Source organism: Pteropus vampyrus, unplaced genomic scaffold, assembly GCF_000151845.1.
Source record: "Pteropus vampyrus isolate Shadow unplaced genomic scaffold, Pvam_2.0 Scaffold92, whole genome shotgun sequence".
Taxonomy (NCBI): domain Eukaryota; kingdom Metazoa; phylum Chordata; class Mammalia; order Chiroptera; family Pteropodidae; genus Pteropus; species Pteropus vampyrus.
The window spans coordinates 3,632,445-3,646,212 of NW_011888873.1; the positions used below are offsets into that span (position 1 = coordinate 3,632,445).

The 13,768-nt window shown below is 39.8% G+C and overlaps 1 protein-coding gene across 1 annotated transcript in view; it reads right to left on the reverse strand.

The window, feature by feature from the left end:
- TENM3 (teneurin transmembrane protein 3) overlaps positions 1 to 13,768 on the reverse strand; it is a 426,084-nt gene that overhangs the window by 4,850 nt on the left and 407,466 nt on the right. Inside the window, exons 23-25 of the mRNA XM_023532882.1 lie at positions 13,000 to 13,263; positions 5,888 to 6,184; positions 1,260 to 2,871 (exon numbers count right to left, since the gene is read on the reverse strand). Coding sequence (XP_023388650.1) covers positions 1,260 to 2,871; positions 5,888 to 6,184; positions 13,000 to 13,263 — 2,173 coding nt within the window. The remainder of the gene's footprint in view (positions 1 to 1,259; positions 2,872 to 5,887; positions 6,185 to 12,999; positions 13,264 to 13,768) is intronic.

Sequence of the window (13,768 nt, forward strand, 5' to 3'; positions counted from 1 at the left end):
GGAGGCGCATGTGAAATGAACAGGGGATAGCATTTTAAGAGCTGTATGAGGAACTGAGAAAACAGATATCTCAGTTTCCCTCAAATACTGAGCAAGAAAAGAGCCTGAAGGAGCATTTATTGAACATAAGCCAAAACAAAACAACAGAAGAACCACAGACCAGACCAAAAGAAAACAAAACAAAAAACAGGAAAGAACCTTCCTCCAGGAAACATAAATGTAGTAAAGAGGTTAACTGTGGCCGTGTACTTCAGGAATGAAAGGTGGCAGCAGAAGGATTAAGAGTCCTTGGAGCAGAGGATGAGTGAAGAAGTCAGCTAACTAAAAGGAAGTAGAGTAGTGCTACTCAAGGTCCTTGCTTGGACCTTGTCCTTGTTTCACACCCTGGTTCTGCGGTGGCGGAAGTGGAGTATTAAACTAGATCAGGCACTAAACTTGGAAAGATCTTAAGTCTATACCCTGAAAATTACTCCATATTGGCAGGAAAATCAGTTTGTCTGTTAGTAGAGACAGAACTACTCTAAATGGCAATGAAGATAATAGTATAAGAGGACAGAAGTGAGGAAAGAAACGGGATTCCTCGGCTAAGCAAGTGATGGGAGAAACTGTTCTTTATCGCCTTGAGGTGATGGTGGTGAAGAGGGAGTTAAACACCTCCCAGGGATGAGAAGGTGAGACACACTGTTGTGTTGTATTTCACATCGATTCTCTCCATGAGAACTTTACACATGTATAAAAGAAAAACCAACACCACATTTGTAAGGTAGTTACTTTTAAGGTAGAATTGCACATATTACTATATTTTATACCATTAGGTAGACATTATTATCCCCATTTTATGGTTAAGAAAACAGACTCAAAAAATGAACATGACTTGTTTACAAAGCCACGCAACTTGTAGAGAGGAGTTGGGATTGGAACTCCATTTTGGGGACTTCAAATTCAGCATGTTTTCTGCCTCTCCATGTCACTACTTCCCTTCCTTAAGTGACTGGATTCCATGTCATTTCAGAAAATTGTGGCCTTGGGCATTGGCAGGCAGAATAGGAGAAACAATCTACGTCTTAGTTTCCCTTTGTGGTTTCTCTGTGGTTCCACAGAGAAATGAATATATTTAAGAGGTTAGGCATTTGATTTTGCATGAATAAAGTGTAAAGTTAAAGAACGCAACTCCAATTATTTTGTGTATTATCTAGTATTATTTTGTGTATAATCTAGTGAGTACAGTAATTAAGTACTTGAAAAAAAATTATGCTTACCTGTGATATAGTCTTTCACATCATGGATTTTGCTTGCAGGGTTGTTATTCCTAAACATATACAGGTTAAAAGGAGCTGGGTCCTTCCCAATTCTCTTCCAGATTTCTATGTCAGGTGTTGTCCATCGTCCTGCCAAAATGTCATAATCCCTTTCTCCAAAGTGGATTAATTTTGTGAGTGGGTCATACAAGCCACCGTGAAATCCAATTACCAGTTGAAAGTCAATATTGGAGTCAAAATAGATTTCACCATATGCCGTGTACTGAATCTGTTTTAGCATAAGCCCATTGCTACTAAAAACTGCCAGTGGTGTTCCTGTGTTATCTGATGCAATGTAGAATTCATCCCCACTGCTGATTTCCATGGCAAAAAGATGTCCTTGGAGATCGTAATAGAGGGAGGTAATTTCTGAACTTGAATGGTTGTAGACATGAGTAATCCTAGTGGGATAAGTTAGGTCAGCATAAAAAAACTGCAGGTGCTGTCCCAGACTGGTTTTGCTAGAAACACGCCTTCCCAGGCCATCATAACGATAGATCACTGTCCAGCCACTGCCTTTACTGTAAACTCGAGTTAGAAGCCCCTTGGAGCTATACTCAAAGATCTCTGTGCCTCTTTGACGCAGGAAACCATCTTCATCTAACCGATACTGAACATCGCCCAGTCGAGTGATTCTGTCTCGCAGGTCGTAGCGAAGAGGCGTCAAACGTGCACTGTTGCTTGGGTTCAGTAAATGGAGGTTTCCGTTCAGATCATAGTTGTAACGCCACATGATCTTTTCATTTAGATAAACTGTTTGGAGCTGTCCATCAACATCATATTCATAAGCATATTTGGTAGTGTTGGCAAAGGGCCCTATTTTAATCTCTCTTTTGGTTACTCGACCCATGTTATCATATTGAATTGTAATCCAGTACATGAGTGACCTGAAGATCTCATATTGAATTTCCTTGATGCGGCCATGAGCATCAAAGTGCTTCGTATAAGTCATTACAGCTGTGGAAATGATCTGGTTAATATCATAATATATAACTCCAAATTTTCCAAACTGCTCGACTTTGCCAGAAATGTCATCAAACTGATAGAGATCAATGGGTAGTGGAGTTTCATTGATGACACCCTGCATGCTGGTCACTCGAAAGCTGTTGTCATAGCTATAGTCAAATCTTGCATTTACCATCCCGTCTTCACTAAAGCGGAAAATCTGTCTGTCAATCAGGGGGCCAATTTGCCTGTATCTAATGGTGCAAATAAAACCATCACTCTGGAGGTTTACTGTTTTTAGGACTCCTGCTGTTTCATCGTAGGTAAAACTGACTCTTGTGCTATCATATAAAATTTCTGAGAGCCTGGTCTGCCTTCTATACTTGAATAAGACCCTCCGACTTGTACCCAAGAAAGCCGTTTGCAGAAGCAGCCCTTCCTCATTGTAGTCTGTGATGACGGAGGCATTGCTTTCTGGGGGGTTGTATATATTGCGGTAGTAGCCAATGGATCGGATGGTCTGCATGGTGTGGCGAGCCACGCTGGGCATGGTGATGGCAGACAGCCGGTCCCACATATCATATTCGAAGATGTACTGCCGCTGGCTGTGAAGCAGAAGAACCATGGACTGCAACAAGAGAACATATTGTTATCCGATATTTGTGAATGGGGGAAGCAAAAGCAGATTTAGTGACCACGAATACACGGAAACATTCTGCTCGAGAAAATGATTTTCCTTTTAATTGAGTTATCCTTGACCTTACATGCTGTTAATGATTCCCTGCCTAATTTGCTTGGATGCTTAATTGTGAAGGGTTCTGCAATTAATGGCTCAAGATTCATAATGTGCTACTTGTCAGGATTGTACCATTCTTTTCCAGGCACTCACAGCCAAGCGGCAGATTGTCAATAGATTTGGATAAGTCATAATGCAGGCACAGGCAAAGCTGCTTTAAAGACAATATTTCAAGGAGAAAACAGCACATGGGAAATGCAATACTATCCATAATTAGCAATTATTTAGTAAGGTGGCTTTCCCCCTTATTTGATTGAAGAGCCACTCAAATCATGTTTCAATTTCTAGTGGATTTGGGGGAGGAGCAAAGCATTCAAAATATCATTTTATGAAGAAGAGACATAAACTTAGCCCCATGGATAGCATCAACATCAACAAACAGTGCTAAATTAATCACATGGAGAGTGAGAACTGTAAATGCCCTTAATAGGAATATGGACCCAGATACGTTTTGCTTGCAAATTTTTGCATGGCATTTTAATGACAATAAAACCTACATTTTGAAATTTCCTTTTGTGAATACCAAATCTGATTTGTACCTCAGGTGCTATAAAAATGGTTTCTGAGCTTACATACTGCTTTGGTGCTAAATTACGAAGTGAATACATATATAAAAGTAAGCTTTGCTTATTTTGCAAGTAATTGCAGAAAGACAAAAGACATGAATTTATTAGGCCAACATGAGAGAAGGTCAGCCCAGAGGCTGGTTAAGTGAAGCTCACTAGTCATACAGAGCAGCTCCTCCCTCTGAGGAAGTTCCCTCTGAACCCTGTTAGACCAGATGGAAAGATGGCAGAGCTTCGAGGATGCTCAGGTCAGCAGCCCTCCTGGGGCTTGTGCTTTGCTTTTGACATATAAATGCATAATCCCTTGTCCGAGGCTCATTCTTTTTATTGTCCCCTATCTTCAAAAGCAGTTTGCATGACTTAGGCTTCTGCAGGATTTCCTCTGTGGGCACGTCTAAGGACATATTTTGTATGCAGGCTGAGTAGTGAATGTCTTGAGCGTTGTTTCTAATGGTTTGCGTTCCTTCAGGGGGGCTTGGACTATTGCTGAATTCACAGGAATCAGTACCTAGTTTTGCAATCATTTAAAATCACAGCTGATGGTAGTTAGTAAAATATACTTGTTTTGCTCTGATTAGGTTTTGGCTTAGTGTGTCTATCCTGCAAGGAAATGGAGATAGTTTGGGTGGATTTAGGGATTTCAGAGAGATGATGAGAAAGCACTTGTCAGCTTTTCTGATCCCTGCTGATGTGTGAAGGTGATCTCAGTTACTGCCTGCGTCATTTTCAATGACATGCTCCTTGGCTCCCCTTAAACATTTTTCAGTCACATTCTGATCAGTATTGATTTGGGGGTCCGGGTATTCATGTTTCTGTTACTCTTCTCTGTAAAGTACTTAGGTTGGGAAAGGTGTTGCAGAATGAGGCTGTGGTCCACTCCATCTCTTCAGGGAGATGTCTTGGGGCTGAAATATTTTCCAGGTGTCAGAAGTTGTTCCCAGAGGTATGTGTGTAGGGGGCTTACTCTGTGGAGTGACTAACTGTAGAGTGGGATGGTTAGCATGGAGGGAAACCGTCACCTAACAGGCGCAGCCCATTGTCTCAGGGGCAAGTCTCTTTTAAGATCACGTAGCAGGTTTGCAAGAGGACAGACCGGCAAATGGGGGCCTCACTGGAAGCCCCCCAGAGCTGGGCTGCCTGATGACAGGTAGCCTCCGACGGTGAACTGTGACTCCAAAGCTGGTTCTCAGGGAGAGCAGCCATGTACAGGCTGTCCGGAATGAGACGCATGGCTCCAGTGTGGGGTCAGGTTGAGATGAGGGGGTTGTGTAGACTAGCACCTCTGGGGAAGAACAAATGTGCAAGGTGAGCATGACGATGATGTGGACATGAGTTTCTGGCGGCAAAAGTTCTGTGTGAAGCAAGTAAGGGTAGAGAACTCAGCAACCGCTCAGCTGCGTTCGTAACTCAGGCTGCTGCGTGACTGGTGGTGAGTGCTCTGAGGTCTGGGAGGTATCAGAACTCAGAACTGAACCATTTCCTAAGGCTACCATTTGTCTCAAAGGCAAATGAAGCATTCCATGAATATGTTCTTTGGTGGATTATATTTCTTTAGAAAGGGATTCTAGGGAGATGGTTCTTTCCTTTCCCTTCTTTTTTCTTTTACCGTCATTCTCTCTCAGCCCCAGTCACTACACCAAACCTCGCATTATATGACTTAGCATTTTGCACATGTGTAACTTTAAGTCTCTTTTGGTATTGTGCATAGTTCTTAAGAATGGGGAAAAGCCTAAGCTAGGACACTTGCCTTTTATACGCAGAAGAAAGGAGAGGTGCCAAAGAGTACCTGAAATGTGACTTTCTAGAAAGTAGCCTCTTTCAGTTAATAGAGCATAAATAGGATCTACATGCTTTTTATGGTTATGTTGAAGCTCAGCCAGCAACAACACAAATCTGACAGCGTTAGCTGTGCTAACACAAGGCTCTCTCTTAAATGAAAGAGGGAGCATGGAGATTATTTACAAATGACTTACATGCCAGAGGTCTAATTTGTGAATGTTGTCGATGTATAAGCTTGGCAGGTGGACAGTGTTATTGCTTGTTTGTTTACAGCATAAATCACTTAAAAGGGTCTCAGAGAGTAGAACTTAACTAAGGAGAAACTACTTTGCTAATGCAGGAATTCATCTGTGCTGTACCAACGTGACTTACATATTGATACTCAGAATAATAAATGGAGCTCAGTCACATGCCAATTTTTTCCCCTCCTGAAATGCTCTGGGAGATTGCTGAAAAACACTAATCACTGCATCCCTATTTTTACTGTCAGTGTGCAGACATACCTTTTCTAAGTATGTGTAACTCCATGTTTTACCATCAGCAAAGACCCGAGATACAATCCTCCCCTGTCCGTCATAATCTACTTTCTCGCTGGTAGTTCCTCGCTGGATGCTGGCAATTTGACCTGTGGATGAATAGGTGACATTGACGGCCATCAGCTTGCTGCTCGGCAGCCAGAGAGTTGGGTGCCCTGACATGTCGTAGGCGATCCTTAGAAGAAATTTACGGTGGTCATCATAGATCTTTTCTGTCTTTGTTGTTCGATCAAAGTCAACCGAAAGGAGGTTTCTGCCATTAACCTGTTACAACACAAACGAGATGATAAAATAAATCATGCTATTCCAATACTAGTCCCTTATTACTCTGCAGAGCCCCCATTATTGTTTAAACACCATTTATGGTGATTGATTCTCTTTGTCAGTAAATTAATTTAGCAACTTCTTGGGTACAAGTGCAAAGCAGTAGATTAACTGCTCTTTTAAAAGGTTTCATTAGGCAGGAAGACAGCCTGGCATTTGTTCAAAACCTTTCAATTACATTTTGTAAACTTAAGCAACTGATAAGAAAATACCAAAATGTATTTGCTTTAAAGTTTGCTCAGAAGATATGAAGGTGGTAAACACGACATCTCCATAAATTACTCAAAACCCCTCCCCCATAAGCACTGGCAAATAATTGCTTAGTAGATTAATCACGGCTACATGAAATACAAGAGTGGTAAACGTGACTGTAGCCCTTTGAAGAGCAGTTAAGTATAAGCTGGAACCCATATTACTGTAAATTATTAATGAGTTTAAGTAGCGGGAGGTTACAAACACGATTGTTTTTTGGCCAAGTGCTGAAATGTCACAACGTTTTTGAATGCCTTTTTCTTCAATAACATCTGGTTAGCCAGCAGGGACTTGAGATCCTTTACCCCCACGTCTACATGGTCTGATTGTTGTGCCTGATTTACAAATCTAGCACAGAGTTGTCATGATAGGGTCTCTGTGTGGCTCTGTGCCATGTCCAAAACCTTTGACCACATTTGGCCATTCCTGTCTATGATCCAAGGCATACACAAACCAGCACAGTGGGAAAGTAGCCTCGGTTGAATTCTACTTTACAACGGCCCAACAGTGTTCACAGACTCGGGACCCCTTCAGAGTGAGGCCGGGGCCTGTTCATTCTCTCGTCTTCTGCAGCACCTATGTGGTGGTGGTGGCTTGTATATACTAAAATCTTCTTAACCATTTGGACTGTTAAAAATTAAATGGGAAAATCTTAATTTTACATGACCATGTCCTAGCTAGAACCTTCAAAATGGACAACATCAGCTGTTAAGTTATACACACACAAATATGTAAACATGTGTGTATAAACATATATAACATTCATGTATATTTATGTAAAATGTGGTATAAAACTAATTTGTGCATTTTATTATTGATATTAAACAAGTACCATGAAAAAATATTCTTAAGCTTAAACTTTTCCAGTTAGCTATTCAAGGGGAGTATTATGAAGTATTATGAAGGTAAAGATATGAGCTAAAAAGAATTCATGCCTTATAAGCAAAGTGATTTGGGGAAGAAAAAGCACCCAGAATGATGATTCACAGAAAATGAGAAAGCAGAGCCCTGGATGGAAGTTAGGAGATTTTAATTTTTGGTTCTATCATTTAAGATCCCCCTGGTGTGGGAAAAAACAAAAACAAAAACACTACCATAGCAAAAACAGTATGTATTGGTGTGGGGTGTGTGCGCACGTGTGCCCACTGAGAGGAGGAGGAGGAAGTCAGGAGTCAAAAAGCCTCATCTCCGTACCTGACAGGGCCTAGAAGCAGCATGACTTTGGGCTTTTAATCCCTCTGAATCTGTTCTGTCCATCTGTAAATAAGGAGGTTACACTAGAGCCTTCAGGCTCTGTCTTTCGATGATTTCGATGTGATTATGACTAGCCAGCTGAAGGCTCTGGGCTTCTGTTTTCCCATGTGGAAACATCCGCATATTAGTCGCTCCCTGCCTTATGTGGACTTTGTGAAACTTCATGAGTTTAGGTTTGCAGAATGCTTTGTGTACTTTGGAAAGAAGCTACTAGCTAATGTTACAAATATATAATGTTACAAATATATATTGTAAAGTCTGTAGAAAGATTTGATTTGATATCAAATTAACTCACTGAACCGGCAGAACTCAGCTCTTCGGCTTATATTTGCACAAAATTTTTGATGCCTTCAGAGGTTTTGTACAATTCAAATGGTTTCCCAGGGCTCCTGCATTTCTCAGATTGTGCTTTAAAAGAAAAAATCCCCCAAATGGCTAGGTCTGCCCCTTTTTTCCTTCCTCAGGTTATTCTAGCTTGTGAAGAGCCCCACAAGGCTGACTATGCAGTTTCCGTGGACTATTTTGCCCACACAGATTTGCCCCATCTGTTTGTATTTTACTTTGTATTCACTTTAATTTGTATCTCGATTCTTTATTGACTTCCTTAGCCCTTCTTTATCTTTGCAATATTTCCTGTGGTTAGAGCATAAGAAATCTGGACTGCAGATTTGCTATGATTGTTTGGTTCCTGAAGGGAGAAGGGCAAAAAGAGAGATCTGGAACCTCTTCTTTTCACAGCCTGCACCCTGCTACTGTGCTTCTGATTTGTTTTTTTGGTTCGTTGAGTATGGCTACACAGCACCAGGTGAACATCAAATGGTGTCTTTACTGTTGCCATTGTGTGAGCCACCATCCTAAACACGTCACTGTGTGGATACATGTGAGCCCAAACATCTGGATAGAAGTTTAATTTTTCTTTTTATCCAGACAAATATCATATGTAATACTTTCTTTTTCTTCTCTCAAACTGAAGTAATGAAGAAAGCATGAGAACACGGTTGTGTTTTCCCATGTTCCTAGCACAAGCCAAGGTTTTAACCATTTATTACTGTTTCCAGACACCAGCCATTGTGATTCGATCTGTAAGATCTCAAAAGATACTAACAAACCTTTTTTTTTTTTTTTTTCCTATCTCTCCCAAACACATCTAATCTTTCTCCTTTGGGTTATAAATGAAATGCAGAAGTCGAGTGACATTTTCCTTCTGAGAAATAGTAGCACTTAACTACACCTTTATGAAATCATGGCAACTTTGCAAGCTTTTTTTCGACAATCATAAAGCACTGGCATTGTTTCATACCCCAATGGCCTTTTAATAAATGTTTTTAATATAAAAAATATCAAGTTAAATTGAGTAGTTCATGTAAGATGAAAACCCTGACATCAGATCATTACTATATCTCCAGCTACATTAAAATGAATCCAAATGTTGGGTCTGGATAAGAGATCACCAGGAATTCCTTTGTGATATACAACATTTCTTTAAAAGAAGCATGGAGAATCCTTATTTTCGAAGACCATGTCTAGCATGACTGTAATTAATCACAACGTCCCTTTGATATTGGGAGAGGGGTAGTTATTTTCTCTGTGGAAAAATTAGGGCATAAAGACGTTAAAATAATGTTTTATGTTTAAAGACATAAAGCACAGTCGGATTATATTCACGTATCCAGAATGTTATGGAGGGTAGTGAGGAAGGGCTGGCTCATTACCCAGTATAGTCGGTGACAGTATCTCAACTCCCCTGTGTCCCTGTTAGAACATCAACTGGCTGTAGACTGTTTTGTGTGTCTCTGCACATCACCAAGTGCTAACTGCATTGTACGATCCCACTCTAGGCTGTGCCACTCAGATTAAAGTGAGAAATAGGATATCACACAGACATGGCTGGCATAATAAGGTTTAAATATGCTATCATATTTATGTATGCCTTTAAATACACTTTTGGCTTTCAAATTTTGAGAATTTCTTTTTTAAAATAATTCACTAAATTTTTTCTTTTGAGCATCTGAGTTCTGACAAGTTTAGAAGATGAGTTTTATTATTAGAATGCCTACGATTTTTTGTAACTGGTTAAAGGCTGGTTCCAAAGTCCAACACTGACAAAGATTAGAAATGTGTACTAAATATTATAAGACAGAGAGCAGCAACCATTATGCATGTCTTTAAAAAAAAGAAGTTGGTAGTGTTTTATATAATTTTTCCTTTTCTAATCTTTGTCTTTTTTTACACTTAAACTACTCTATCAAGTATTATATCTATTACACCTATACAATCTCATATTTAGTGTTAGGTTTGTTTATGGCGGTCAAACATTTGCAACAATGTGCTATTCTATTCACATAGTCCCCGTCTTCGGAAGATCTAGACGCAATGAAATAATTAACCCCATATTACAAGGTTGGCTTTGCCTCCTTCTTTAATTCATTGGATAAATATTTGAGTGTCCACCTTGTGTCAGGCACATAGCTAAGTTAATAACTTAAAAATGAAAAGAATTTTCTGCTAGGAAATAATGAACAGTAAGGGACGAGATGTCCTCTGTTTCAGGAAAGGGTGGAATGCACATGGTGGCCCTTTGGCGGATTCAGATGCTGGGCTGGCCTCGGTTCCTCTTCTTTTCTCTCTCTCCTATTTTGGCTGACTCCGGGTCCAGTCCTAAAACCAGATTTTCCTATCATCACTTTCTCCCTAGAATTTCTCTCTCAGAATCCACAGAGGAATGAAATTAGTAGTCAGAGCTGGCACATCCAATCTTATCTTGAAAGTAAGAAACCCTCCCTTGTGATCTTGGCATTGTCTCTATGAGAGCAATCACACATATCAGCTGGAAATCTCCTTTCGGTGTGACTGCACAGGCCATTTTAAATAGTATATTTTCTGAAGTGTCTTGCTGAGGCATTGTGGTTTTGCTATTTAGAAGGAAACTAACACCACGACTGTGTGTGCACTAGGCTCTTCCTCCCCAAAGTGAGGTATTTTCTTCGTTTAGAATCAGACAGAGAACCAGGCACTTAAGATTGGATTTCCTCTCTTTTTCTCTACACTTTCTAATGTCTTTTTATGTCTAGAAAAGCAGTGTCACCAAAAGAAAAAAAAAAAAAAAGGATACACACAGCTTATCTCAAAGAACTGTGGGCAACTTATTTCGCCTACTCTTTCCTCTTCTGCACCGACATTTTCCTAACCATTGAGCTAAACAGCTTTCGCTTCCACCTGCTCTGGGGGTATAAATGCCCATTGTCTGTGTACACGGTTGAGAGTCTCTGGGTTAGCATTAGGGAACACAATCATGACGTTTATTTTCAAAGTATTTCACTTTGTCTCATGTGATTCTGTAACAATGGTGGAAACAGAAGCAGGGCAGGGTTAATTTTATTTATCCCTAATACAGCTCTATATATCATGTCTATGTCATAATGTTAAGAGTTATTAGATCATAGATATCATGATATAGATAAGGAAAATGAAATTTATAGATGTTATAATTTTCCCAGATGGTTTATTATTAGTAAAAAGTGGAACCCATAGTTTTTAAATTCTAGTTCAGAGCTGTGTCTTTGGGGTGCAGAATGAGGAGCACATATGTGAGCAGTATCTTTGTGTCTTTTGATGAAGTGAGTCCTGTGCCTGCGATTTTGTGTGTATGTGCATATGTGTACATGTATATTATGCCTCCCTTATGGATAGTTGAATAAGATAAAGCCTGTGAACTAGCTTCTAGTTTACAATGGCCCAAGGGAGTAGAGGTCCTGGGAAGAAGTAGTAAGTGGTGGTGGCAGATAGGAATTAAGACAGCTACTGAGTCCTAGGGTCAGTAGAAGAAAAGGCAGCAGCTAGAGTTTACTGTGGCAACAGCCCAAGACTCTAGGAAACTGGCCCAGAACAAGTTTGAGCTTGTTAGCTTGCCCATCATTTTACCTTCAACCTTAGTCCTGTTCTTCCCTCTTGTGTTCTATTGTTGTTGTTGTTGTTTTTTTTCCTCACTTCTCTCACTAAACTGACCCCCCTCCAGCCTCCCTAGCTGCTGCTCCTATCCTGATCCATGGGGCCTGAAGCTAGGGCATCCTGGCTCCCACCGTCTGGGATATGGGTAAGGTGAGAGCTATGTGTAGTTCTGAACACCTGCCTTGCAATTGAAGTAGAATCAGAATATAACCCGTAAGTTGGATACAGTATGTATTTGATTCACTGATTCTTTTATTACTTCATTTCTCTTTCTTGGAAATAGTCAGAAACAGTATGTAGTAGCTGTTTCTTACCCTGAAGGACTGTCAAGGTAAATAATGTTGGCCTGTTACAGTAATAATTTAATCACTTTTGATGTAGAAAACAATGACATTAATTGTACGTTTCATGTTTTGTTCTCTCTCCTTGATTTTAAGTATTTTTTTTTTTAATGACGAGGGAAATAATTTTAGGAATAGTTATCTACAATTATCTGATAAGCTAAAATCTGTTTACTAATAGAAAGAATGAATCAGGTTCAGTTTATAATGAAGTTAGCTTTCTTGTCACCTGTGTTTCAGTACTTAATCTATGTTGTCTTTACCTAATAGGTGTCATAAATCACAGCTTGCTTCCTAGATATATTTGGCCCACAATGTGAGAGGGAGAAAAAAACTTCTAATGAGGCAATGAAGAAAACATTTTGCAGAGATTAAGTACACTAGCATAATCAGAAATATTACAGTTCTCCTAAAAATAATATAAATCATTAGTGAGGAGGCAGCAGTTAAGTTCTGATGTTGATACTCTTTAATGTGCCCAAACTGTACTTTAGAAATATTAAGAATGCAAAGAAAGAATCCACCTTTCAATGGCCAGCTCATCTCTTTCAATACATATGATTTGGAAAACTTTCAATATTTAAGCCAATTCTTATTTACCTTCACTCCTCCTGAGTGGGTAAAGGAAAAGTATAAGATTATTAAGACAATATTAGTAAAATAAGAATCAACTGACATGCAGGCCATTTGAGATTTGCTACATGCAATTTCCTAATTTCTCAGGGAAGAATTATTTTTAATCGTAGATATATTGAGAAAAAGCTTTTCTCAAATAGTTGGCTTTCATTATGAATGATCTTATGGCTTGATGGTTGGATATAACACTGTAAGGTAAGGCGCTACACTGACTATGGCACTGGACAGATGAGGGTGAGTAGGAGATGAGTCCCAAGCCGGTCAGGGACAGTCGGCTACACAGCACAGAGGACTGGCAGCTGTCACCTGCTCTCTGACACTTACCCTGAGCTTTCGACCAAAGACATTGACTTTTCCTTGCGCTTGCTCTTTTCGGAATCTCCATTCCACCAAATTTTGACCGTTTTCACCAGGAAGAGTCATGTTTCTTTTGGCAACTGTTGGATTAGCTGTGCCAGCCAGAATGTGTGGCTCTGTTTGGTAGTGCGAATCGAGACCACTGGCATAGATAATTCTCAGAGAGCCATCGTAACCAATCTGGTAACTGTTTCTTAACTGATCTAAAGAACAAGAAGCAGAAGACATGAACTATAGATATGGATTAAATAGTCGGTTATGCTGTTAGAAGCGATATAAATTTCTAAAACGTCAATCCTATAATAAACAGCGCTTAATGATGTCCTCTTAGAAAACAACAAAACAACTTTGATTTCTGGCATTTCATGCTGGAATAGCTTTGGCTGAAGGAAAACTTGAGGGGAATTTAAAGTCCTTCTCCACCTTAGTAGATTCCTTTTTCTCATTTGCCTAATGAAATAAATGAGGGCTCAACCTCCATGGAATGTGCAGTAAGTGTTTTGCAAAGTGCCAAGAGTGTGCTCTTTTGGAGGCTGGTGTGTCACTTCTAACGTCTTGGGAGGCCCCCTCCCTCCCCTATCCCTGTATCCTTTATCAAAGAACTTTGAAAAGATTTAATATCTGTACCGTTTATACCAAAAATACAAGGTGATATTCCCGGAAATTGACTTAAAAAAAAGGGGAGTCATTTTATATTTGGTACAAAACACTTTCTTAGTGTAGGCTACACTTCAGT